The following is a 27,865-nucleotide window of genomic DNA, read 5'->3' as shown; positions in this document are numbered from 1 at the left end:
CTATCTACATGTATAGCTTTTTCCTTACAAGATTATGGCGCAGATAAGCACCAGCAGTGCGATACATTTAGTAAAGGAAAGACAAAAAACAGATCATTTTTATCTAACAAAAACAATTTATTTTTAACAAAGTTTACATGGAAGCGGCTTTTGATGTAACAATGGAATAGTCCTTCCGAATGGACGGGAAGGATTTTAATGACCGGATCACCTTCTGCTCAAACTGATGGGAGGTTTTAATCTCAATTGTTCTCGGGGGGGGGGGGCAAACAAACAAACAAACAAAAAAAAAAAAACAGTTCAACTGCTTCTTCTATTGGATGATGTGTAGTGTGAGGGGGGGGGTAGTACTATTTATTTCAGGTACAATGGATAGTAGGATTTGAATGCCAGATTTGTGGAAGGTTGTGGCAACTGGTTACAGAATATATGGTTGTGCCATAGATCACTTCTGATCTGAGCCAATGGGAAGTCAGAGAATATCCCTGTGGGCGTAGGAGATTTCCCATCAGCCCATCCTTATTTTCAGCATGGGTCTATCTAAACACCATACTGTATATTAGGGATGTGAGGGCCGGCCTGCTACTCACAGGACGGACGGGTTCAGGCCGGCCTCGCACCCCCCTTTCCGGATTTCGGGCGGGTGCAGGTTGAGCTTGAGCGAACTTTCAAATTCTGGCTTCCGACTTGAACTTTTATAGCTGCGCCTCTTGTCCAACCCCTTTTTTGATGTCATTGTTGGGGCGGGTTTACAAAAGGAACCCGGATGTTGGGCGCGGGCGGGTGCAGGTCGGAAAAAGCCTGACCCACACATCACTAACCTATACAATCTGGCACTGACTCGTGTCAGGTTCTCTGGTGGATCCCAGTCTGACACTGTACAGATATGGGACCTGTTATCCAGAATGCTCGGGACCTGGAGTTTTCCAGATAACGGAATTCTGTCATTTGGATCTTCATACCTTAAAGGACCAGTAACATCATTTTTTTTTTTTAAAAAAAATTAGTTACTATACAAAAAAAAAAAAAACAACAAAGACAAATTAAACTTTGAAATTGCTAAGTCATTAAGTCACCTCTTCAGAAAAGGCGTCAGGGAGACGGTCCATTGTGCGGCACTCGATTTCTCCTCCCTGGCTATCTCCTATAAGGAAGGCAGGGAGGAGAAATCAAGCGCCGCACAATGGATCGCCTTTTCTGAAGAGGATGCAAGCGGAGTTTCGGTAAGCAATTTGTTAAAGGAGACGAAAACCCTGTACCCCACGTAGACCCCCTCTCTCCAGGCTAACTGCCCCCAGGGGAAATGCCCCTCATCGCAGATTCTGGCAGCGGACTTCCCTGTATCCATCTTCCGGGTCCTCGGTAAACTGGGAGATCAGCAATCTCCGTCAATTTCGGTGCATGCGCAGTTGTTGAAACCGGCAAATTGCCCTAACCGCGCATGCGCCGACATACCGATCTCCCAATCCCGAGGACCCGGGGAGCAGTTAGCCTGGGGGGAGGAGGGAGGGGGGTCTATGTGGGGTGGGGGGGTACAGGTTTTTTTCTACAGGGTTTCCTTCTCCTTTAATAAAGACTTAGCGATTACAAAGTTTCATTTTTTTTTTTTTTTTTTTTTTTTTAAAAGCCTACTAGAAAATCAAGTAAACATTAAATAAAGCCAATAGGCTGGTTTTGCTTCCAATAAGGATTAATTATATCTTAGTTGGGATCAAGTACAAGCTACTGTTTTATTATTACAGAGAAAAAGGAAATCATTTTCTAAAACGTGGATTATTTGGATAAAATGGAGTCTATGGGAGACGGCCTTTCCGTAATTCGGAGCTTTCTGGATAATGGGTTTCCAGATAACGGATCCCATCCCCTGGGAATGATTATCATGTGTTGGAGACTCATTGGAAACATCAGAATTGATAAATATGAAATCATTACTTGCCCAGACATTCAGCTTTACCAGTAAACCGAATGCAGCGATGGAAGATGAAATATAAAATATACATTAGAATGAGCTGTGGAAGAACAAATCATTGAGGAGCTAAGGAATTGGGATTGGGGAGGGACAGGATAACATTACACAGATATGATTAAAAGGGATTCAATTCGATCTTTATAAAATAGTTTTCTGCCTATAAAAAGCCCAGTGGTTTTCATTGTAAAGTCTAATACGGGGGGGGGGGGGGGTTCCATGCGCTGGAATTAAATGGGGTTCTGGGTAAATACACAATTGATCTCCGATATGATTCATGTCCTCGTGGGAAGCATGCGTTTGCTGTAGGCACATAAACCATACGTGTTATATACACAAATCATACGTGTTATAATATACAAGAGTGAGCCAGTCACCAGAGTCCTTTAACACTAATGGGTCATGTACAGAGGGCGGCAGACAAAGTCGGGATGTATCAGTCTATTATTGCTTGTTGGTCGGACCCAGGCCACAATTAGATTCTGCTACTTTCCGACGTAGGGATACGGGCAACATATTTATTTAAAAAAAAAAAAGAAAAGTAATTGAATGTAAATGTTCCATATCCTGATGGTTTTATCTGGAGACGTGACTCCCCCGCCTGCTGCCCGTGGGTATTGCAGTAACAAAGGAGTCATTGGAGGAAGACACAGAGACATGGTCAGTCCTTGAGCAGAGTCTGAAGCAGGTGCAGGTAGAGCGGCTTCTTTGTCAATAACTGTAGTCTCTTCCTTTTAAAGTCAGTTGGTTTCTTGTAGCTGCACGAAGACAAGAGGGAAATGGTTATTATGGAGGAGATCACATTTATTTTCGCCATAAACTTCTCAAATTAAAAAAATTCTAGCTTGAAATGCTGTATTTTATCTCCTGAATTTACTGCAACAGCCCAAAAACAGTTATCATCCAGGGGGCTCATTTATTAACACTGGGCAGATTAGCCCATGGGCAGTAACTCATAGCAACCAATCAGTAATTGGCTGCTGGTTAAACAATAAATACACATTTGATTGGTTGCCATGGGTTACTGCCCAGGGGCAAATTTGCCCAGTGTTTTTAAATGAGCCCCCAGATGTTTATAATTGCCCCAGCAGCTCTCCATCTTGGCTCTTTTGTGAGTCAGTGGCACTGCACATGCTCAGTGTGCTCTGGGCTGCTGGTGAGAAGTTGAGGGGCGTGCGAACAGAAATTTTGTGACGGCAGCACAGAGAATGTGCAGTGAATCAGCAGAAAAGAAGATGGGGAGCTACTGGGGCATCTTTGGAGACAGATCTTTACTGCTAAAGGGTTGTGAGAGTCTTGTTTAGAAGGTTTTGCCTATTTAGGAACCTTGAGCCTGTTAAAGGAACAGTAACACTAAAAATTTAATGTGTTTCAAAGGAATGACAATATAATATACTGTTTCTCTACACAGCAGCTTGTTTATATAAACTATAGTAGTACTTATCTGTTATCTACTGTGTATCCTGTGCTTGAATGGCTGCCCCATGGCTACACAGCAGCTTGTTTGTATAAACTATAGTAGTACTTATCTGTTATCTACTGTGTATCCTGTGCTTGAATGGCTGCCCCCATGGCTACACAGCAGCTTGTTTATATAAACTATAGTAGTACTTATCTGTTATCTACTGTGTATCCTGTGCTTGAATGGCTGCCCCCATGGCTACACAGCAGCTTGTTTATATAAACTATAGTAGTACTTATCTGTTATCTACTGTGTATCCTGTGCTTGAATGACTGCCCCCATGGCTACACAGCAGCTTGTTTATATAAACTATAGTAGTACTTATCTGTTATCTACTGTGTATCCTGTGCTTGAATGACTGCCCCCATGGCTACACAGCAGCTTTTTATATAAACTATAGTAGTACTTATCTGTTATCTACTGTGTATCCTGTGCTTGAATGGCTGCCCCCATGGCTACACAGCAGCTTGTTTATATAAACTATAGTAGTACTTATCTGTTATCTACTGTGTATCCTGTGCTTGAATGGCTGCCCCCATGGCTACACAGCAGCTTGTTTATATAAACTATAGTAGTGTTTCTAAAACAAACACACCAGTTTTACCAGTGCAGGGCAACAGTTCATTATATTTTCATTACTTTCAAACAAACACTTTCAGTTTTTTGGTCTTCTGTGCCTTTAAGATAAGCTTTACTCGTTATGCCTGGGCCCCTAATACTATGTGAGAAAAACTCAAAGTGATTATTTCACATGTAGTCGAGCATGGAAAGGGCCTGGTCTGTACTGGTTACAAAGCTCCCCATGCAAAATAAATAGCCAAAGTGCAAATGATTACAAATAAAAGAGAAGAAACATCCCAGCCAGTGTTATTGTTGCCTTCTTGTATATTATGCCCGAAAGCTCCAGAGGAATAGAGTCATGTAAAATGGAACTGGCACTGGCAGAAAGAAGCAGCAACACCGAGAGGGGGCTAGTAAAAACATATATTGTCTATTATAATAGAATGCCCACCAGTCACGGCTATATTTGGCTCCCTAATGACTGGACACCACTGCAACCCTGGTCTCAGCATATTCCAATAATGAAGAAAGGGGTAACACCAGCACCTGGGGATGATATTTACTATACAGGTCACAAGTACTGGATGTGAATAAAGGGCAAGTGAGTGCACGTGTGACGTTCCCCAGTACAATAAAAGCTCAATGAGCGGCTTTGCTGTCCCACTTACAGTTCTATTACAATCTGCCCCGACTTAATCTCATCCATTTCCATGAAAGCAAAACACTTGGTGCTGGTGAAGCGTTTCTTCGGTTTGTAGTGCTTGAATTCAAAGAAAATAGCTGCCCCTGAGAAAAGCAAAGGGATTGATGTCACAAATATGGAACAGACAGAAATCAATACAATCCATCAACATCTGGGCTCCCTTCCACTCATCATCCTGACATTGAATGATTCGGATGATTCTTGCCTTAAAGGACATGTAAAGGCAAAAAAATAAAATCCCATTTTTACTTTCTTCAATGAAAAAGAAACCCATCTCCAATATAATTTAATTAAAAAATATGTATTGTTTTCACAAGAAACCTGACTGTATGTAGTGAAATTCTCCCTTCATTTACTGCTGTGGATAGGAATTGTCAGACGGTCCCTAACTGCTGAGCAGGGAAACAATCATACTTATGAACAGCAGGGGGAGCCCCCACCTTACTTCCCAGCCATGCAGAACTCAAGCAGCTTTGTTTATTTCCCTGTAGAGCAGTCGGCGACTGTGTAGAGATTTGTATTGGATTTTATTTTTGCCTTTACATCCCCTTTACTGTTTCCAACTCCAGCTGCAGGGACAAAGATCATGGAGCCAGATTTAAACAGCTAAACTGGGATTCTGTTTGGGGGATTATTTTGCTGCAGCCACTGGTTCTGCAGAGTTGGAGAAAGTTTGTATTAAACAATAAAATCCACATTAGATTACATGACAACACAGGACCCAGTGCAGTCTGTATATTCTGATTATTAATCAGTCTTGCTGTATCGGCTTCTGGCAGATATTATTTGACTTGTGCTGTTTTGATAATTTATGATGATCCCTAAGCAGCCCAGACCACACTGAGCATGTGCACAGTCTTGGTCTTGCAAAGATGTATAACAAAGTTACAAGATAGTCACCCCCTGTGGCCAACTTTGAAAGCATAAATTATTTGTTTGATTAGGCTTGTGGTGCAGTAAGTTTGTGTTTATGTTTAGTATACCAAATGCAGCATTTCTAGCCTTATTCTATTTTACACTTTACATCCCCTTTAAGTAGTCTTATGGAAGCACATTGATTGAAGGGCCACAGCCTAAAATAAAATATAAGCAATGTTCCCTCTAACCTGTGAGCACATGATTTGAGAGAGTGGGGGGTTTGAGAAGGTGGGGGGTTGAGAGTGTGCAGGGGGGTTTGAGAGAGTGGGGGGGGTTTTGAATATCACTCTCTATATCATACCTAGGTGAACAATCCCTTTAGGGGGGAGGCAGTTGTAAATTTCTGTACCAGGGCCCTTAGGGGTCTAGTTACGCCACTGGAACTATGTAAATATGTGTATATAAATGCCCCTTATATAAGTACAGGTATGGGACCTGTTATGCAGAATGCTCAAGACCTGGGGTCTTCCAGATAACGGATCTTTCCGTAGTTTGGCTTTTCATACCTTGAGTCTACTAGAAAATCATGTAAACATGAAATAAACCCAATAGGCTGGTTTTGCTTCCAATAAGGATTAATTATATCTTAGTTGGGAAGTGAGCGATATCGGGCTGATCCGATCGTGGGCCCTAGGTGAAACTCGACTTCAGCCAAGTGAAAGAAACATTCCACCAATCAACACAATGACTTGAAGCGCTTAGACAACAAGCAAGGGATGATATCAATTAGGGAAGATCAGTATTAGGGTTTAAAGGGGAACGCCACCTAAGAACTGTTATTTTGCATAATGAAAGTAGTATCTATCTGGCTGTTTATTTTCTCTACACTCCTGGTTCTGACTCCTGAAACAAAAGAATTAAATAAAAAGGGATAAACAAAGGCAGTTCTGTATAGTCGTGATTTCACTGAGCCAGCTTTTGCGTTCAAATTTCTAGGTAATTCTCACCTTTTGTAAGTTTTTCCACGTGTTTCTGGATTTCAATTTCAACATTAAAATGGACATAAGTATCTTCTTTCCTCACGGCCATGGGGGTGTCTTGTACTGGAGTCAAGTCGATTCCATTTAAATCTGTGAGAATATCAGTGAAATGAGGTTGCAGCAGAGTTCTCATACAACCTGGATACTTCCCAACACTTCTTTGCCTGTTGAGGCTGCTGGGAGTTGCAGTTCAGCACAAGGAAACCTGTGATTTGGGCAGCCGTAATTAAGTGCACCAGGCATGTCTGTTAGTGCTGCCACATGTTTCCGAACAGCAATCTGTTGCCAAATGACTGCATTGTGGGGGAATCTTAGAAAAGCATCTGCTGACCTTGGGCTCTAATCCCATTCCCAGAAAATGGAAGCTCAGGTCTTGCAAAGAAATAAAAGCTCCCCAGTAATGCAGAGACCTGGGATTAGTGTCCAGACTGGAACTTTCCCATTAGCTTCTCTCCAATTAACATAAAGGGAAAGGGGGCTGGAAAGGGGTCAGAAAGCAGGACAGGACTGCTGCTTACAATGGGGATCAGATAGGATCTGTGCAGCCACTGGGACAGAATGTTCTGTTATACAGATAGCTAGAATCTCAGCTGCCATAAAGCAGGACAGGACTGCTGCTTACAATGGGGATCAGATAGGATCTGTGCAGCCACTGGGACAGAATGCTCTGTTATACAGATAGCTAGAATCTCAGCTGCCATAAAGCAGGACAGGACTGTTGCTTACAATGGGGATCAGATATGATCTGTGCAGCCACTGGGACAGAATGCTCTGCTATACAGATAGCTAGAATCTCAGCCATAAATCAGATGAAGGGCCATGCAGTCCCGAAACATTTGATCAGTTGAACGGTCAAGAGCACCGTGGAATAAAGCTTGGGATCACCCCGTTTGTTGCATAAAAAGGTATCAGCTTTTCATTCATTGTTAGCTAGAATCTCAGCCATAAAGCAGGGCAAGAATTCTGCTTACAATGGGGATCAGATAGGATCTGTGCAGCCACTGGGACAGAATGCTCTGTTATACAGATAGCTAGAATCTCAGCCATAAAGCAGGACAGGACTGCTGCTTACAATGGGGATCAGATAGGATCTGTGCAGCCACTGGGACAGAATGCTCTATTATAGAGATAGCTAGAATCTCAGCTGCCATAAAGCAGGGCAGGGCTGCTGCTTACAATGGGGATCTGATAGGATCTGTGCAGCTGCTGGGACAGAATGCTCTGTTATACAGATAGCTAGAATCTCAGCCATATATGCAGGCTCTAGTGGACAGACACTGTTTTTTTTTAATGTGGGAACCACAACATATTTATAGTTTTTTGCCACTAAAACATCTCAGCTAGATCACAACATAATAATAACCATATAAATATTTACCCTTTACACTAACAGTAATGTAAGGATCAATACATTGTCCCGCATCTTTCAAGCCAATCTTCTCAATTTTAATTGTTAGTAACGTCATTCCGGGTTCAGATGGCAGTCTGGGTAAGAGCGTACCTAGGAAATAAAGCTTATGAGTCACTAGTTAGTACAGCAAATAACGGACTGGTTTCTGGGGCAAGGTTCTATAAAACAGCAATTCGGGGGCACTTAGTAGCTCTGGGGGGTGAGCAAAATAACTAGGGATGCACCGAATCCAGGATTCAGTCTTTTTCAACAGGATTCGGATTCGGACGAATCCTTGTATCTGGCCGAACCAAATCCGAATCCTAATTTGCATATGTAAATTAGGGGCAGGGAGGGAAATCACGTGACTTTTCATCACACAAAAAAGGAAGTGAAAAAATTGTTGACACTTTTTCCTTTCCCACCTCTAATTTGCATATGCAAATATGCACATGCAAATTATTATTCAGATTTGGTTCAGTATTCGGCCGAAACTTTCACAAAGGATTCGGGGATTCGGCCGAATCCCAAAAAGTGGATATCGTGCATCCCTAAAAATAGCATCCAAGATCACTTCCCATAAGGAATCACGTGGTTAAAGGGGAAATATCGCGAAAATGAAAGCTTAATATAAGCTTCAGCATACTGAAATAAGAAGTTTTCTAAATATAATCATTTAAATATTCTGTACTGTTTCTGAAATAATCAAGTTTATCTTCACTCTCTCTGAGCATCTGTTTCTTTTCATTCTCTCTTCGTGCAGCAGTTGGGTGTCAGATATTCATTGAGTTAGATCCAATAGGGGGGCTCCTTTTGCCTAGAAGATGTATTAGAGCTCACTCTATTAAAATCACCAGATATCATGTCTCTCTACATGCAGGATTTGTGCAAAAGGCAGTTATTTTATTATTTGTACTGGAATCAGTTATTTGAGTGAGCTCTAATACATCTGCTAGGAAAGGAGCCCCCCTATAAGATATATTGGATCTAACTGTCAATGAATATCTGACACCCAACTGCTGCATGAAGACAGAATGAGGAGAAACAGATGCCGAGAGAGGGATAGTGAAGATAAACTTGATTATTTCAGAAACAATGCAGAATTTTCTATTGATTGTATTTAGAAAGTTTCTTATTTCAGTATGATGACGCTTGTATTGAATTTTAATTTTCGCAATAGTTCCCCTTTAAGGTAAATCCCACAGGCCTTGTTCTCCCATGTAATACCCTACACAATACCCCTAACAAAGACTTTGGGAGGTCAGGGAGCAACCAAGCTGCTGGCTGCCCACCCACAAGATGGAGATCGGTTGGCATCCTACAATGCACAGTGCAGAGTGTCACCAGGCTGGTAAGCAACCAGCAGAACGAGGAATGTGTGGGCAGTGCCAGGAAGGTCTGTGACTGAAACAAAATATAACAACAAAATAAAAACCATCTTTAAGTTTGTACCTTGAATGGCTCCTGGGATGAAAGGGCAGTGATGAGCGGAGTGAGCGAAAGATGAAGCCATGCAGGGAGTCAGAGAAAAAGGGACATGAAGCCATTAGTGAGAACTTATTTCAAGGCAAACAAGAACATCGGGTGAGAGGAACATGCTGTAACATTAACAGGATACATACGATTTAAAGCAGAACTAAACCCTAAAAATGAATGTGGCTAAAAATGTCCTCTTTTATATAGTGAACTTATTGCACGAGGCTTAAGTTTGAGCTTGTCAATAGCAGCAATGATCCAGGACTTCAAACTTGTCACAGGGGGTCACCATCTTGGAAAGTGTCTGTGACACTCACATGCTCAGTGGGCTCTGATTGGCTGTTGAGAAGCTAAGCTTAGGGGTCGTCACTAATTATCCAGCAGAAAATGAGCTTCCCTGGCTGTAATATAAGCTGATGCTACAGGTTTGCTGATTATTAAATTCTGATGCTAATTGCACTGGTTTCTGTGCTGCCATGTAGTAATTATCTGTATTAATTACTAATCAGCCTTATATTGTGACATTTCTATTCTATGTGTACTGTATATTGTGAGTGGGTCCCTAAGCTCAGTAAGTGACAGCAGCACAGAACATGTGCAGTGAATCAGCAGAAAAGAAGATGGGGAGCTACTGGGGCATCTTTGGAGACACAGATCTTTACTGCTAAAGGGCTGTGGTTGCCTTGGGCTGGTACAGAAGCACAAAACATAATATTCAACATGTCTAGCCTAATTCTTTAGTTCTAGTTTAGTTTAGTTCTCCTTTAAACCCAATATTTCTTAGCACCATTCACTTCCTGCTCAGGAAGTTGTCACTGGCAGGAAGTGGGGAATGAAAAGTAAATACCAACCCCTAAAAAAAAATATCTACACAACATGCATATAATGATATAACAGCAATTTGATATAAGATGTAAAGGGATGCGAATATATATCATGTTGTCACGGGAGTGCGTCAGTATGACTTCCTAGCCCCCTGGTATCCCAGGCTACTTACCTGTTTTGGCTAGCGGTATCTCATGCCCCAGGTTACTGCATGGGTGACATTCGCTTTGGGGGCAGAATATAGAAGCAGTAGGGCAAGTGCAGTGATATAAACTGCCCCCCCCCCCCCAGTCCATTGGAGCTTAGTTCCACTCACAATCCTATCATTTCTGAAGTAGCCTGTGCCACTAGCCACCCAGTGTAACATAAAGGCTGGCACAGGGGCCTGGCACGTTTGAAGCCATAGGCAGAATATTAAAGTGGGTGCTTATTGGATATCACTGGAACAATGTTGTTCTGAGCTAGAGGGGCCGAGCCAAAGTTTGACTGCACATAGGGGCCAGGACCAAAAAGCCAGGACCTCTGCTTCCCACGGAATGTTTATTAAATAGAAACATGAAAATGGTGTTAGGTGGAGCAAATTGAAGCAAGGCAGGAATTCAGCTGTGAAACGGTCTGCTGGGCCCCAGCCATTCAATTGCCTCATTTTCCTGGTATTTAGGAATATAACTCATAGGCAGAGCATGCTCTCAGCAATGGGGAGTGTTAATGCAACATGTAATCTACAGCAATATAAGTACTACGTATAAATATATTTGTCTATACATGTCAAGTAAGTCATTAGCCTGCATACGGAATCTTATTTAGGAAAGGGAGCTGCCATACTGCAACATGACCCAATCATTCAATGGCACAAGGGCCTAGGGAGACCACATTATTAAAGGAAGAGTAACATCAAAAAATAAAAGTGTTTGAAAGTAATAAAAATATAATGCAATGTTGCCCTGCACTGGTAAAACTGGTGTGTTTGCTTCAGAAACACTACTATAGTTTATATAAACAAGCTGCTGTGTAGCCATGGGGGAAGCCATTCAAGCTGTATCCTTTGCTTGAATGGCTGCCCCCATGGCTACACAGCAGCTTGTTTATATAAACTATAGTAGTACTTATCTGTTATCTACTGTGTATCCTTTGCTTGAATGGCTGCCCCCATGGCTACACAACAGCATGTTTATATGAACTATAATAGTGTTTCCAAACACCCCAGTTTTACCAGTACAGGGCAACAGTACATTATATTGTCATTACTTCAAAGCACTTTCATTTTTTGGCGTTACTGTTCCTTTAAGAATCTGTTTCTCACCTGGAACACGGGCAGGAAACAAATCAGGAGACCCAACTCCGGCCCCGCCATCTTCTTCCTCTTCTTCTACTTCTAAATTCTCCTCTTCCCCAGGCGCCAAAATCCTCCTAGAGAGAAGAATAGAGGAATGTAATGGTTATTCAGGCTGGGCCTGCCAGACACACACATGCCATATACTGACCTTCCCCATGCCAGCTGGGCACATGCCCATAAGAAGAGTGAGGTACCATGGGAGTTGAATGCACTTACCTTAATGGAACAGGCTGTACATCAAAGGGGAATTCTTTGTTGAAGGTGAGAATGGAGCTTAAAACTGAAATAAAAGAGAGAAAGTTAAGTATCAGAGCAAACAGTAAGGTGAACGGCTAAGACTAAATCCTTCAGCACAACTGCACTAGACCCTCGGCTTCCTGGTTGTAAGTTGTATTTCAGCAACACCTTGAGGGCCACAGGCTGCCAAAATACTCACATGGAAGTCTTTTTTGTTCCTGTACAAACCTATTTGAACCCAAGAGGTAGGTATGTCTATATATTTATAAGTCTTATTATGGAGTTATTAGCTTTACATCTTGCCTCTTAACATGCTATTGGTTGTTAGGGTCACTGACCCCTGAAGCCACAAATAAATCGAAGTTCTATCGTTACCTTTTTTTTTATTTTAACTTCAGTCTCTACCCCTAACAAGCCAAACATTATGCCCATGCCTAGATGCAAGGCTGCCATCAGGGGGGCACTGGGGGTGCAGTCATACTGGGCCGGGGCCTAAAGGGGGGCCCGGCTGTGTTGCATTTTTCCAATTAACTGGGTCCCCCTTGACAGCGCCGCAGTCCCAAAGCTGTATTTTTAACCTGTGTGGGGATGGTCTGGCCACCATTTAAAAAAAAAATAATAATTCTATGGGGCCTCTGACCACCCCCCCCTCACCAATATTTTTTATTTTTTAAATTGTAAGGGGTAGGCAAAGTTTTTTTTATACTTTGTGGGGGGGGGGGGCCTGACCACCAACTTTTTTTTTAACTTGTAGACGGGGGGGGGGGGGGGGGCTGGTCACCAGTTAATTTTTATTGAACTTTTCTGGCGGCCCCTGGCCACCAATGGGTTTTTATCACCCATGTTTGTGTGGCTTTTTGGTGTGTGGGGTTTCTAGTAGGGATGCACCGAATCCAGGAGTCGGTACGGGATTCGGCTTTTTTCAGCAGGATTCGATTTGAATCCGAATCCTAATTTACATATGCAAATTCAGGTCAGGGAGGGAAATCATGTGACTTTTTTGTCACAAAACAAGGAAGTAAAAAATGTTTTCCCCTTCCCACTCCTAATTTGCATATGCAAATTAGGATTCAGATTTGGTTTGGTATTCGGTCAAATCTTTCGCTAGGGACTCAGGGGTTCAGCCGAATCCAGAATAGTGGTTTTGGTGCATCTCTAGTCTCTAGGGTGGGGCCAGTGTTGGTGGGCAGGGCCCAGACATTTTTGTCTAATGCGGACTTGTGATTTCTGATGGCGGCCCAGCCCAAATGAATAGAAAGTGGTTATCATACCATAAAAATCACCGGGTCTCTAAATGATATATATTGTTTTCTGGATTTTCTACTCATTTTGTATTGTTCTGCTTTCAGTGTGTCGCAGGGAGAGTCACATCCAAACTCAGTAACGATTCAGCTCTGATAGACGGGAAACACAGCGACACTCACTTGGTTCCAGTTTCTTTACATCCTCCAGCGTGAAGCCCTCCTGGGACTGCGTGTACTGTCACATGCAGAATAATAACGTCAGTTTCAGCATAGCATACATTCTAGGGTTAATAAAACCAAACAAGTAGTAATAATGCCGGTGTATTCACCTGTATAAGTGGTAACTGTGCTGCACTGCTTCCACTCCCTGCACAAGCAGTTTAGCCACTGATCTCAGCCAGAAAAAAAGTAGCCAACCAGTTACTTCTAAATTTGGCCATGCAAACATTAAAGGATAAGTAAACCTTTAAAATAAATGAATGTAACATTAATGAGGGGGCTATTCTAAGCACTTTTGCAATGTACATTCAATCATTATTTTTCTTTTTATTCCAATATATTAAAGGATACATGTACTGTTAATTTGAATGAATATTGTTACAACAGCACCACCTGCTGGTCAGTTTCCCACCAGTCTGACCACCAAGTAGTTAAGAAAGTTGTCAGGAGAAAGAAAGAGGCTGCTCTGATGTTCTTCTACTTAGGAAAGATGTGAGAAAGGTTTCTCATTTTATTTTCTAAGCAGAAGAACATCAGAGCAGCCTCTTTCTTTCTCCTGACAACTTTCTTAACTACTTGGTGGTCAGACTGGTGGGAAACTGACCAGCAGGTGGTGCTGTTGTAACAATATTCATTTATATTAAAGTGTTTGTTCACCTTTAAATTAACTTTTGGTATGATGTATTGTAGAGAGTGATATTCTAAGACAATTTGCAATTGGTTTTAGTTTTTTTTTATTATGTGTTTTTTTAGCTTTTTATTCAACCACTCTCAGTTTGCAATTTGAGCAATCTGGGTCCAAATTACCCTAGCAATCATGCATTGATTTGAATAAGAGGCTGGAATATAAATAGAAGAGGGTCTGAATAGAAAGATGTTTAATAAAAAGTAACAATAACAATACATGTATAGCCTTACAGAGCATTTGTTTATATGTGGGGTCAGTGACCCTCATTTGAAAGCTGGAAAGAGTCAGAAGAAAAAGGCTAATAATTAAAAAAAACTAGACAAAATAAAAAATAAAGGCCAATTAAAAAGTTGCTTGGAATTAGCCATTCTACAACATACTAAAAGTTAACTTAAAGGTGAACCACCCTTTTAACAGTACATGTATTCCTTAATATTTTGCAATAAAAAAATAATTACATAATGATTGTAAATGAGAAAAGTGCTTAGAATAGCTCCCTCATCAGTTTTACATTCACTTAAATGTTTACTGACCCTTTAAGCGATGTGTAACTCGCTGGTTCGATATAAATAACTGTAAATGATTTCTTGACTAGTCACCGAGGATACAGACGGGGGAGCAGGACAAGGTTAAAATGGGGGGCTAGACAACTAATGATAATTGCAATAATCACAACAGCAGAGAGAAAGACATACCTGTAGGGCAGCGCTGCGGAGTTCTAGGCATGTTGCGATCTTTCCAATGGTTTTCTGCAGAAGGAAAAAAGGACAAATTAGATTTGGAAGGACAATAAGGGGATATGTATGTGCAGCTGTGATTGGCTGCAGCCCGGGCACCTCTTTATTATCAGCAGATTACTCTGTAGGGGGCTGAGGCTGTAGCCCTATTTGTTCCACTATGAGGATGAGGACACACAAAGCTACTAGTAGCAGCACAACTACAAAAAAAAGAGATAATATTTATAATTAACTGATATCTCTGCTTGTGTTTTAGAAGAGGCAATTCTCAGTATTGTCCACGGCAGGGTATTTTCTGGCATTTTTGTAGCCGTAGCTGCAACTAGTAGCCTTGTGTGTCTTTACCCTTAAAGGGCATGTAAAGGCAAAAATATAAAATCCCATTTTTACTTTCTTTAATGAAAAAGAAATCTATCTCCAATATACTTTAATTAAAAGATGTCTACAGTTTTTATCATAAATCTGACTGTATGCAGTGAAATTCTCCCTTCATTTACTGCTGTGGATAGGAATTGTCAGACGGTCCCTTACTGCTGTGCAGGTAAATGATCATACTTTCAAATGGCAGGGGGAGCCCCCCCCACCTTACTTCCCAGAACTCGAGCAGCATTGTTGGATTCCCTGTAGAGATTTGTATCCAGAGACGCAGTGCAGTCTCTATATTATGATTATTAATCAGTCTTGCTGTATTGGCTTCTATGGCAGATATTATTTGACTTGTGCTGTTTTGATAATTTATGACGATTCCTAAGCTTAACCTCCCAACTGAAGCCCAGACCACACTGAGCATGTGCGAGTCTCGATATTGCAGAAATGTCTAACAAAGTTACAAAATGACAGCCCCCTGCGCCAGCTTTGAAAGCATAAATCATTTGTCTTATTAGGCTGCTGGTGCAGTAAGTTCATGTTTATATTTAGTATACATAATACAGCATTTCTAACATTATTCTATTTTAGACTTTAGTTGCCCTTTAAAGGAGAAGGAAACCTAGTCGGCGCAAAAACCCTCCCCTCCTCCCCTGTGTTGCTTCCCCTCCCTCCTCCTCCCTGGCCTATCTGTCCCGCCGGGCAAATGCCCCTAACTTGTTACTTACCCCTCAGCGCAGGTCCAGTCTACGGAGTTCACCGACGCCATCTTTTACCACGCGATCTTCTTCCTGCTTTGACTGGCGCATGCGCAGTAGGAGCATTTCGCCAGTACGGATCTACTGCGCATGCGCCAAAAGTCACGAATAGGAAACCTTCGTGACTTTTGGCGCATGCGCAGTAGATCCGTACTGGCGAAATGCTCCTACAGCGCATGCGCCAAAACGCCGGTCAAAGCAGGAAGAAGATCGCGTGGAAGAAGATGGTGCCTGTGAACTCCCTGGACTGGACCTGCACAGAAGGGTAAGTAACAAGTTAGGGGCATTTGCCCAGCGGGACAGGTAGGCCAGGGGGGAGGGTGGGCAACACACGGGGGGGAGGGTTTTTGCACCGACTGGGTTTCCTTCTCCTTTAATCTGGAACTGGCAGCAATTAGATAAAAATCAGAGTCTTAGGGCTGCTAAGTTACCAGACTGGGGCAAACTTAGCACTTTTAATAAATCAGACCAACTGATTGTAACTTCTTCAAAAATCTTTGACAGTAATTAACGGGGAACTCCACCCAAATGTTCATTTTTGCTAAATGATAGAAAAGGTAACCTTTTTGTAGCGTTTTTCAATGCCTATTCATTTCTTCAAAAAACATCATAGTATTATAGCAGTGTCCACCTCTTTCTGCACTGTTGGTTCTGACCCATGAAGCAATGTAGCCAAAGTCAGTGTTCTTCTAGCCAAGACTCCAGTTCCTAAAAAGAGCTTGCATACTTCTTTATAGGTTTGCCAATCAGGTTGCTTCTGCTACACTGTGGTGTTGAGTCAGGACCAGCATTGCAGAGAGAAGAACAAACAAGAATGCTGTAGAAACTGCAATTACAAGTGGCTATAGACAAACTGGTAATGAATGTAGATTTTTACTCAAATCACTACTGGGCATCAGACATAATGGGCATGTTCTATGCAATTCTGCAGTCTCTGGGGCTCAGTAGGTTGAATACATTCAAGTAGATACAGCAGGAACCAAGGCCAAATAGATTTCATGGACACAAATACTGCAATGGGCAATATGTATGGAGCATGGGCAGAAGAATCTCTCCCATACGGAGCCCTGGAAGCCATAGGCTCACTGTCATTTCTTCGCTGACAGTTGGGTGTGGCGGCTCCACGGAGTGAATAAGACCTACTGGTGCTGAGCCAACCCGTCTTCAGTTTCCATATACATTGTGCTCCAACTCTTCCAATTCTCCAGATCCCTGGAAAGCCATAAAGTCTGCAGCTCACGTGATCTGGTATCACCCTCCGTGTTTAAGTTCAGCTTATGAAAGACGCCCATTCACAGGCAGGACAGACGGTGCAGGGGCTCTAGAAACAATCTGAAGTCATTGTGGGGGGATGGGAGAAATGGCAGCGAGGAAGTGAGTCGCACTTACCTCACACTTTAGAATAACAAAAAAAAAAGTGAATCTAACCCATTTCCTACACAAATATATGGAGAGACTGCGAATTCCGCACGCTTGTCTAAATATGGAGAAATCCAGGCAAAGCTCACTGGGCTCCACAGAGGGAAAGACTAAGCCAGGGATGCACCGAATCCACGATTCGGTTTCTGCCTTTTTCAGCAGGATCGGTCGAATCCTTGTGCCTGGCCGAACCGAATCCTACTTTACATATGTAAATTAGTGGCGGGTAGCAAAATCAAGTGACTTTTCATCATAAAAGAAGATTTTTTTCCATTTTTACCTTTCCTGCCCCCAATTTGCATATGCAAATTCGGATTTGGTTTAGTATTTGGCCAAATCTTTAACCAAGGATTCGGGGATTCAGCCAAATCCCAAATAGTGGGTTTGGTGCATCCCTACCCTGTACTAAGCACAATTCAGCAGGAACAGCCCCCTAAGTTTGTTCATAGTCTGTACAGAGAGATCCCATAAAACTATGGCAGCATAGGTATTCCCTGTACTAAGCACAATTCAGCAGGAACAGTCCCCTAAGTTTGCTCATTGTCTGTACAGAGAGATACCATAAAACTATGGCAGTATAGGTATTCCCCTGTACTAAGCACAATTCAGCAGGAACAGCCCCCTAAGTTTGCTCATAGTCTGTACAGAGAGATACCATAAAACTATGGCAGTATAGGTATTCCCCTGTACTAAGCACAATTCAGCAGGAACAGCCCCCTAAGTTTGCTCATAGTCTGTACAGAGAGATACCATAAAACTATGGCAGCATAGGTATTCCCCTGTACTAAGCACAATTCAGCAGGAACAGCCCCTAAGTTTGCTCATAGTCTGTACAGAGAGATACCATAAAACTATGGCAGTATACAGGGGCGCTCCACCAATGAGGCGAGTTGAGACACTCGCCTCAGGCGGCAGCGCCCCCCTGGTTGCCTGGGGCGGCAAAAATGCCGCTCCTGGTAACTAAGAGCTGAATTTCCGGTTTTCAAACCGGAAATTCGGCTCTTCTAGCGCAGAGAGCGCTATTGCGCTCTCTGCACGAATCATCGCGGACCGCCCCTGCCCTCTCCAGCGCTATAAAGGTTAGTGCCGGGAGGAGGGAAGGGGGCGGCGAAAGAAGGCCGCCTCAGGCGGCATTATAGCAAGAATCGCCCCTGGCAGTATAGGTATTCCCCTGCACTAAGCACAATTCAGCAGGAACAGCCAGCAAGTATTGTGAATCAAGAAGATCTAAGACTAGGCTGTCCAACTGAAGTGATGTTGGCTGCATATGGCTCTAAATGGGATTTTTATAGCCCGTGGCCTGCCAAAGAGCTCCACACACTTCTGCGTGATATTTTAATATAATCCAGCCATTAAACACATTATACTGTTTCCACTACAAGGTAAAAGGTGAATATCTAAGCTAAAGTTCCATAACCAGGTGGAATTTAAGATGAAATAACGTCTGTTTCTTTCCTGTGTCAGACAGAGCAGGAGGAGACATGTAGTCAGAACTGCCAGTAGTGCCGAACAGCTTATCATATAATAATTCTTCTATACAGGTATGGAATCTGTTATCCAGAATGCTCGGGACCTGGGGCTTTCTGGATAACGTATCTTTCCTTAATTTGGATCTTCTATTCCTTAAATCTACTTGAATATCATGTAAGTATTAAATAAACCCAATAGGCTGGTTTTGCTTCCAATAAGGATTAATAATATCTTAGTTGGGATCAAATACAAGCTACTGTTTTATTATTACAGAGAAAAGGTAAATCATTTTTATAAATCTGGATTATTTGCATAAAATGGAGTCTATGGGAGACAACCTTTCCTTTGGAGCTTTCTGGATAACAGGTTTTCAGATAATGAATCCCATACTTGTACCTAGATCCAAATTTCCCTAGCAACCAGGGACTGATTTAAATAGGAGACTGGAACATAAATAGGAGAGGCCTTAACAGAATGATGAGTAAGAAAAAGTAGCAATAATGATAAATGTGGTGCCTTACAGAGCATTTGTTTTATAGATGAGGTCAGTGACCTCCATTGCAAAGCTGGAAAGGGTCAGAAGAAAAAGGCAAATAACTCAACAAGAATAACATATAAATAATGAAGACAAATTTGCTAGGAATTGGACATTCTATAACATACTAAAGTGCAGATTTATCAAGGGTCAAAGTGAAAATTCTAATTTTGAAATTAAAATTTTCGATTTTTCAAAACTTTGAAATTCAACTAGGGAGTAATTCAAATTCAATTCAAGTTTTTTTTAAAAATTCGAATTTGATTTTTGAGATTTATTATACTCTGGCCCTTTAATAACTGGAATTCGACTATTCGCCACCTAAAACGTGCCGAATGGGAAACATCCAGGGATCAATTTTGAGTGGTTTGCAGCCTTCCTGACATTCGAGTTTTTTTTGGAGAAAAAACTTAAATTGAATTTGAATCTAATTCAATTCGTATTTTAAAAATTTGATTAGAGTTTTTGGGTCGATTCCATTCATCCAAGTTTAAAAAATTAAATTTTTCTAATACATTTCGAATTTATGGGAGTTTAGGGGAGTTTTTAGAAACGCACACGAATTCGAAATTCGACCTTTAATAAATATGCCTCTAAATGTTACCCCAAAGTTGAACCGCCCCTATAATTTGAGCTCCTTTTTTCTAACAATTTTATTCCTTTCAATTCTGGATCTCTCTAGACTGACATTTAAATTGTATCTGGTTGCTGGGCGATACTGATCTTGGCAACAAGACAGAATTAAAAAAAAAAAACTCAATCAGAGTCTGAAACGAGAGTTTTATGGTTATTAGGTTCTGGGGCCTGATCAGACCCACAGTTTAGTCCTTGTAAATTCAAGGGAGAAGCAAAGGACACAGAGCAGAAGGATCCAATGTGCAGGTGTCAGTCTTGATCAGAACCACAGACAAAATCAATCGGAGCGGCTTTCACTGGCCCCACAGGAGCAATTTTCTTGATGTTTCTTTCCTGCCTGAGCCAGAGTCCGGCTGAGATAATCTCACAAGAATGTTCAGTTGTCTCTTTAGTTTACTCTCTAGATGAACAACTCTACTAACGCCAAGTTATTAATACACCAACACTGAGCACCCACCCTTGGGACATGGCAGGAAATCCTGGGCCCCCTCCTCACCTATTTCTTTTTTTCTTCACCAACAGAAGTTAAAAAAGAGAGTCTTTATTTGGGTAGGGCAAAGAAAGCATCTACCCTGGGCTCCCAGCATCTGAGGGGCCTTGTAGGGGGAAAAGCAGATAAAAGTACAATGGGCATATTATGTGAAAGAACAATTGTATGTTGCTGCTGTATACACAGGGGATGTCCAACATGCAGCACTCTGGAGCTAGCACTACAACTCCCAGAATCCTTCATACAGTTTCAGGCCTTGATTTTGTGTATTCTTTACCCTTATAAAGGAACCCAAGCCTCCTGAATACGCAGGGCACCCTATTTTCTCCAACTCAGCCCTGAAAATGTTTGTATTCCTCATGCCTCTCTAAGGTCTCTTATCTTAAAGGAGAACTAAACCCTAAACTTAAAAAAACCCTAACCCCCTACCCTACTCTACATAGACCCCCCCCTCCCTCCAGCCTAAGTGTTACCCCGGGCAAATACACCTAACGTTTTACTTACCCCTCGGTGCAGATTCAGGCTTTGGAGTTAACGGGCGCCATCTTCAGTCGCTTTGGTAAACTGCATAATGAGACCGTCGCTTCAGAAATTTTCATGAGTTACGGCGAATGCGCACTTGTCGCGAAACAGAAAATTGCTCCAACTGCGCATGCGCTGACATGCCGGTCTCATTCCGAAGATTTCGAAGCGGCTGAAGATGGCGCCTGTGAATTCTGATGCATGAATCTGCACCGAGGGGTAAGTAAAATGTTAGGGGCATTTGCCTGGGGTAACACTTAGGCTGGGGGAGGGGGTCTATGTAGGGTAGGGGTTTTTAAGTTTAGGGTTTAGTTCTCCTTTAATCTGCAGCAGAATAGCTGTATCTGCAAGGTCTCCAAGACAGGTGGATGATAAGAACATTACTACCCCCTCCCCCAATGAGTTGAGCTTGACACTGCTATTGGGTGGCACTGAGGGAAACCCATGTCTTGGTTAAAATAGAGTTAAAAGGTTGAACTTGATGGACACGTGTCTTTTTTCAACCTAAGTTACTATATGTAACTATGACTCAAAGAAGCAGCTGCTCAGGGACAAGTGGGCTGTATTTTACCAATGTGTGCAGACATTCCATCACTTACCCCACAGGATAGTGATATTTTGGGCAGATCTCTGTTTTTATTCAATAATTTTGGTCACACGGGGAGGGCAGGACTTTACTTTTTATTTCTTGCATTTAATACTGACCGGAACTATCCAAAAGGTGATGAATAAATGAGGCTAAGCAAAACAGTTGCTTGATGAAACTGCATTACCCACAGCACCCAATCAAAATATGTGTTTTTTTTATTTTCTAACCTGAAATAAACTGATCAATGCTAACTGATGATTGGTTAGTGTATTTTTACCATAATATATATATATACAGAATCATAGGACAAAGAGCTTAAGTGCTATGTGGTAAGAGACGTAGTGGGAAGGAGGTCCCTCCCCCGTAGAGCTTACAGTCTAAGTGGACAGGTAGCTAACATACAGGTACAAATTGGAGATGAAAAATTGCACAAGGTAAGGCATAGTCCGTAGGGACAGCACATACCTTCTGATCTTCCGTAAAGTCAGAGGAGTTGGCTGGAGACTGGGCTTCTTTCTGGAGCTGCCTTGCTAATCTGTACAAGAGGCAAAAAAAGAAAAAAAAAAGGTTCAATGACATAAAAAACAAAAATGTTAGATATTATATTATACGCAAGATCTGTCTTTCTAAAAGTTCTTCTGTCATTTACCACCCCATGAAAGCAGAAAAGATGGTACAGGTATGGGATCCATTACCCAGAAACCCATTATCCAGAAAGCTCCGAATTACGGAATGGCTGTCTCCCACAGACTCCATTTTATCCATATAATCCAAATGTTGAGGATTTCCCTTTTCTCTATAATAATAAAAGAGTAGCTTGTACTTGATCCAAACAAAGATATAATTAATCCTTATTGGCAAAACCAGTCTATTGGGTTTATTTTATGTTTCTATGATTTAGTAGACTTAAGGTATGAAGATCCAAATGACAGAATGATCCGTTATCCAGGAAACCCCAGGTCCCGAGTATTCTGGATAACAGGTCCCATACCTATACAGTAATGCTGCATTTTTATTTTGGGGAAATACAGACAGAGACAGAGATGGTATTTATTTAATGTTTATTTAATGTTTACATGGGTTTTCTAGCAGAAGCATGAAGTTCCAAATTACGGACTTAGCCGTAAAACCCCAGGTCCCAAGCATACAGGATAATAGGTCCCATACTTGACCTAAATGACAAAGATATTGACATTCTAAGACAATTTTCAGTTATTTCACTTTTTTCTGGTTAGGAATTTCAGGAGCTTTCTTGTTGCACAGTCTTTACCTTAGCAACCAGGTAGTTGTTTGAATGAGAGACTGGAATATGAATAAGAGAGGGGCTGATTAGAAAGGTAAAGAAAAAAAATTCTAATAACATTGTAAGCTCATAGAGCTTTTTTTTTGGCTAACGGAGTCAGTGACCCCCATTTAAAAGCCGTAAAGATGGCATATAATTATAAAACCGTAGGAAATAGATAATGAAGACCAACTGCAAAGTAGCTAGGAATAGGGCAATCGAACGTATAACATAGAAAAGGTTAACGTAAAGGTGAAACACCCCTTTAATAAAAGTGGAGTGAACCAGTTTACATAAGAAACCAAAAAGTATCCAACTGAAGAGCTTTACAACATTTGTTTTGTGAAAGAAGTCACAAGAGGTAATATTCCCTTTAAACGATTTCCTCCATGGTGAACAGCATTGATTGTACATTCCACAGAAGGTGAACTATACAAATCTCTGCTCTTTTATTTAGTAACGAGCCATTTCCCGTAATAAGCGAAACGGACCATCTGTGTGTGCAGAAACCATCCTTACATTCACATCCTGCTTAAAAACTCCACCCAAAAACAGCCAGGGCTTGGGTGGGAAGCTGAGCAAATAACAATCCTGAAATCGAAAGCATTTGGCTGGAATCCTGCTGCTCTCTGGGTTCCACTTTTATCGCTGCAAAATGACATGGAGTGAAATGCGTGGGGGGGAAAGCTGGTGTCCGCCAGCAGATACTTCTATGCTTGCAAAGGAGATGAACAGAAGACACAAAAAATGACTTCATCTTTCCAGCACTAAAAAGTATAAAAACAGCCTCAAACAAGATTCCAGAAGAATTTGCTTTGGTGCAGACAGCATCATATTAGAAGCCAAGGCATCCCTATGAGGTTTGGGTTTCTGCTCAGCCTGAGAAGATTGTGCTTTCAATGGAAAATCCCAGAGTTTATAGCAAGCAAAAGCCACGAATAACCTGTAAAATGCAGCCTTATAAACAGTGCTTATTTATCACACTAGCATCACATGACCCACACAAAAACTTTACCCCGTTATAAAAAATAAGGGTATTGAAAATCCCCTTGTGAGTTCCCTGATCTGTATAACTCAGCCCTGTGCCTTTATATGGTCACATTATTGTATACAGGTATGGGACCTGTTATCCAGAATGCTCGGGACCTGGGGTTTTCCGGATAACGGATCTTTCCTTAATTTGTGTCTTCATGCCTTAAGTCTACTAGAAATTCATATAAACATTAAATAAACCCAATAGGCTGGTTTTGCTTCCAATAAGGATTAATTATATCTTAGTTGGGATCAAGTACAAGCTACTGTTTTATTATTACAGAGAAAAGGGAAATCATTTTAAAAAATTTGGATTATTTGGATAAAATGGAGTCTATGGGAGACGGCCATTCCGTAATTCGGAGCTTTCTGGATATCGGGTTTCCGGATAAGGGATCCTATACCTGTACTTATGTGCTTCGAACATCCTTATAATTTAAAGTAGGGGTACATTAACCCTTATAATACCTGAGGGATACTCAGAGTTCCCTGTATAACTCAGCCTGCAGCCTTGTGCCTTTATATGGTGACAGAACCCCTCAGTGACTTCTAATATCCTTATCAGTTACAGTAGGGGGTACATTATCCCTTATAATACGAGTGATACTCGGAGTTCCCTGTATAACTCAGCCTGCAGCCTTGTGCCTTTATATGGTCACAGAACCCCTCAGTGACTTCTAATATCCTTATCAATTACAGTAGGAGGTACATTATCCATTATAATACATGAGTGAAACTTAGAGATCCCTGTATAACTCAGCCTGCAGCCTTGTGCCTTTATATGGTCATAGAACCCCTCAGTGACTTCTAATATCCTTTTAATTTACAGTAGGGGGTACATTATCCCTTAAAATACATGAGCGAAACTTAGAGATCCCTGGCCCTTCTAATTCCACAATTCCAAAGAAACTACAGTACAAAGTGATCTCAGGTTTCAATACAGCCATCGTGTGTATCAGTGCAGGGACTTCTAAAGCCACATTAGTCTACTAAATATGCTTTTGGAAACACAGTATTTGGTGAAGTTACATATGAAATAGTGTTTAACTAGTCACTTAGTCACTAACCTCCCCAGGTTCTATGCAAGGACATAACACACAACTTTGCTTCTGTTCCTTGTCAGAGACAGGCAGAATAGAAAGGCAAATAAGGAGACAAATACTCTAAACTGCAGCGCTGCAAATATGAAATCCAGCTACAAGTTTAGAATAGCGCTTTCAGTTGCAGTTCCAAAAATATTGAACGTCATTCAAGCGTGTGATAAGCAAAGTGCAGCTGATCCACTTCATTATCTTTGTGTGGGCATCAGTTTCACTTTCCACCCACTTGTGTTTCTCCCCAGCAGCTCAGTATATCACAGATCTTTTAAGTGGTTACAATTTAAATATATGACCTGATATCTTTTCAGCTTCAGCCCATGTGCATGGGTTTTATTAAAGGGGAAGTTCACCTTTTGTGAACATCATTCCAAACGAAAGCCAAAAAAAAGTAACTTCTCCATTGTCACTCAAATGGCTTAGTTGCTTGTTAGCAAAACAGCAGTGAGATTTGTGGGCTGTTTCTGGTCCCCGTTGCTGGCTTAATTTCTAACTTCAACTCCCAGCGCAACTACATGCACAGCAAGCAAACACAGGTTTATTCACCCTAACAGTACAGACAATTAGTCAGCTACTTTAATAAACTGCCAGCATACCATGGCAACCAATTCTGGCCTTTTGACTTCAGGGATGTGGCCCTCCAGCAACACGGCTAGTGGGCAGGTCGGATATGCCTAACGTAGTACAATTAACAGAATGCATGTTCCTGGAAAGAATGAGGGTTTGTATTTAGGGCATTAGCCAATGGTTTTGTGGTAAGGTCAGGCCTGAGAAATACTTGATGCATTTAAATATCCCAACAAAGTCTCAAAAAGGGGACTGGGGTGTCCCTTATAGCCACAGCACAGGTGAGAGAGATGTGCAAAAGGACATTAGTAAAGGCCTTCCCCCGAGGGAGCAGCAAGTTTCGAACGCCAACTGCTCAACCCAAACAGACAAGAACAGCCTAATGCAGCACCCCAAGCTTTCACTTTCATATTACAGACACGTCCCCATACCAAACACTGTGCTCACACTATAAAGAGAAGAAGCTAGCTGCCTCTTCAACTAGTCATATAAAAGACCCACTGGGAAACTTAGTCACCCCTATGGCCCCAACATTATAGTTTGAAACATTTCCCCATGCATTTAGGTTCTCCCCCCATAGAATTAGATGTTTCTCTAAATGTGTCTGGCTTAGGTTTTGGGGTCCTTCCAAAGCATTTCAGGATTTCCAAAATAGGGTTTAAAAGATGGTATTTCAAGGAGAACTGAAGCTCAAAGGATTATGCTAGAAATTATATATATATATTTATATATATATATATATATAGCAGTAAAGATCTGTGTCCCTGAAGATGCCCCAGTAGCTCGCCATCTTCTTTTCTGCTGATTCACTGCACATTCTCTGTGCTGCTGTCACTTACTGCTCACAACAGATAGTAAACATACAATATAACACTCACTGGTGGGAAGTAATTGGCCAGGGGAAGGGGGCAGTGGGCAACTGATTGAGATCAGTTTCAGTATATGGGAAATATCTTAATGAGACATAGAGAGGTTCTCCACACAGTAAAATGATTACTCACCACATTAGTGGCCCAGGTGCACTGCCCTGAGCCCTCAGCATAGGGAGCAGACAACCGAAAGGATAAATCTGGAGCAGGCACTCAAATGAAAGCAGTCTTCCACCACATAGTCAAAGTAAAGTAAAGTAAAGATTTATTGTGTCCTACGCCTTACGCGTTTCGTGTCTTCAACACTTAATCATAGACTATGGTGTTGACCTTCCAAACACTTTTTTCAGTTCAGTTGTTTTCAGATTGTTCCCCAGAAATAAAGACTTTTTTTCAATTACTTTCCATTATTTATTTTTTACAGTTTTTTTCTAAAATCTAAGTTTAAAGTTGAATGCTCCTGTCTCTGGTGTTTGAGTCTGGCAGCTCAGTAATTCAGGTGCAGACTCTGAAATGTTACAATTTTGCAACATTTAGTTGATCCATTTCTCAGCAGCATCTCTGGAGTATCAGCAACTATTGTATCAATTCTAACAGCTGCCTGTAATGAAACCCAGAGATTCTGCTCAGCAGGGACAAAAATAAGAAATGTATCAACTAAATGTATCCATTTAGAACAGTTTACAGGGTCAGCGACCCCCCACTCATAGAGCTGCTTTAGAATGTGAAAAATTACAATTCACACTTCATTATTAGAAAAACGGTAGGAATAGAAAGTAGTTGGAAAAAGTGGTCACTTCTGGTGATCTATCTGAAACCAACTGCCTGCTCCAGATTTACCCTTTGGGAAATTATTATTATTCCAACAATTCCATAAGTTTAAGGGGTCGCACAGTGGTTCCTTTACCTCTAGCTACACTGTGGTTGGTACAAGATGAAGGCATCTCTGCTTGTCAATGTATTATTTGCAATAAGGGCATTTGCCCCTCACACAAGCAGATTAGGACACAATACAGAAGTACCATGTCCTGGGCCAGTCTGTTTCCCAAGAGTTTCTGCAGCAGCTGACTAGATCCCAAGTTGATGCCAGACCCCAGGGTAAGTCTGCCAGCCATGCCACTTACATCTGATACTCATCAATGGCCTCCACCAGTTGCCCCCACGAGTCAAAGTCAGTTCCCTTCCTCAGGCTGGCGCCCCATTTCTGCAGGATCTTGTTCATGTCACTCATGTCTGAGAGCAGACACCCCTCCCAGAGCAGAAAGGGATGAGGGGCAGCTCAGCTCCGCATCTTTCCCAGGCGCTGCCAGCCGCACCGTGCCATTCAGCTCCAATAGCAGCAGATCCCCTGACTCCCACCCAAAACCCACCCGCCTGCATCCGCGGCCAAGCCCATCACAGCCCAGCCCTTCCCTTACTACCATTTGCGTGCCAAGCCTCGTATCCAGCCCTCGCCACGCCTTCATGTAAGCTTTGCTTTGTTTTGCTTCG

At 41.8% G+C, this 27,865-nt stretch overlaps 1 protein-coding gene across 2 annotated transcripts; it reads right to left on the bottom strand.

The window, feature by feature from the left end:
• Positions 1-1,623: 1,623 nt before the first annotated feature.
• Positions 1,624-27,787, bottom strand: aida.S (axin interactor, dorsalization associated S homeolog). 2 transcript variants are annotated; one of them, XM_018264281.2, is made up of 11 exons: positions 27,499-27,787; positions 21,993-22,062; positions 14,701-14,754; positions 13,279-13,333; positions 11,834-11,897; positions 11,585-11,691; positions 9,433-9,444; positions 7,969-8,091; positions 6,558-6,680; positions 4,658-4,775; positions 2,154-2,724 (listed from the first exon to the last, which is right to left on the bottom strand). In XM_018264281.2, exons 1-11 carry the CDS (start codon positions 27,603-27,605, stop codon positions 2,628-2,630), a joined length of 930 nt encoding a protein of 309 aa, XP_018119770.1. In that variant the 5' UTR covers positions 27,606-27,787; the 3' UTR covers positions 2,154-2,627. The 2 variants fall into 2 exon arrangements, with proteins under 2 accessions (XP_041420177.1, XP_018119770.1); XM_041564243.1 differs by lacking the exon at positions 9,433-9,444 and having other exon boundaries at positions 1,624-2,724.
• Between the last annotated feature and the right edge of the window lie 78 nt (positions 27,788-27,865).

This window comes from Xenopus laevis, chromosome 5S, assembly GCF_017654675.1.
Source record: "Xenopus laevis strain J_2021 chromosome 5S, Xenopus_laevis_v10.1, whole genome shotgun sequence".
NCBI classification, from domain to species: Eukaryota; Metazoa; Chordata; class Amphibia; order Anura; family Pipidae; genus Xenopus; species Xenopus laevis.
Note: the sequence above shows the minus strand (reverse complement) of the source record. Positions and strands in the feature narration are given on the sequence as shown.

Excerpts from the sequence above, each read along its gene's own strand:
- aida.S (XM_018264281.2), bottom strand. The coding sequence starts at position 27,605 with ATGAGTGACATGAACAAGATCCTGCAGAAATGGGGCGCCAGCCTGAGG. Across the intron at positions 11,692-11,833 it reads GTACAGCCTGTTCCATTAAG|GAGGATTTTGGCGCCTGGGG; the intron begins GTAAGTGCATTC and ends TCTTCTCTCTAG. Across the intron at positions 4,776-6,557 it reads CGTGGAAAAACTTACAAAAG|GGGCAGCTATTTTCTTTGAA; the intron begins GTGAGAATTACC and ends TGCTTTTCTCAG.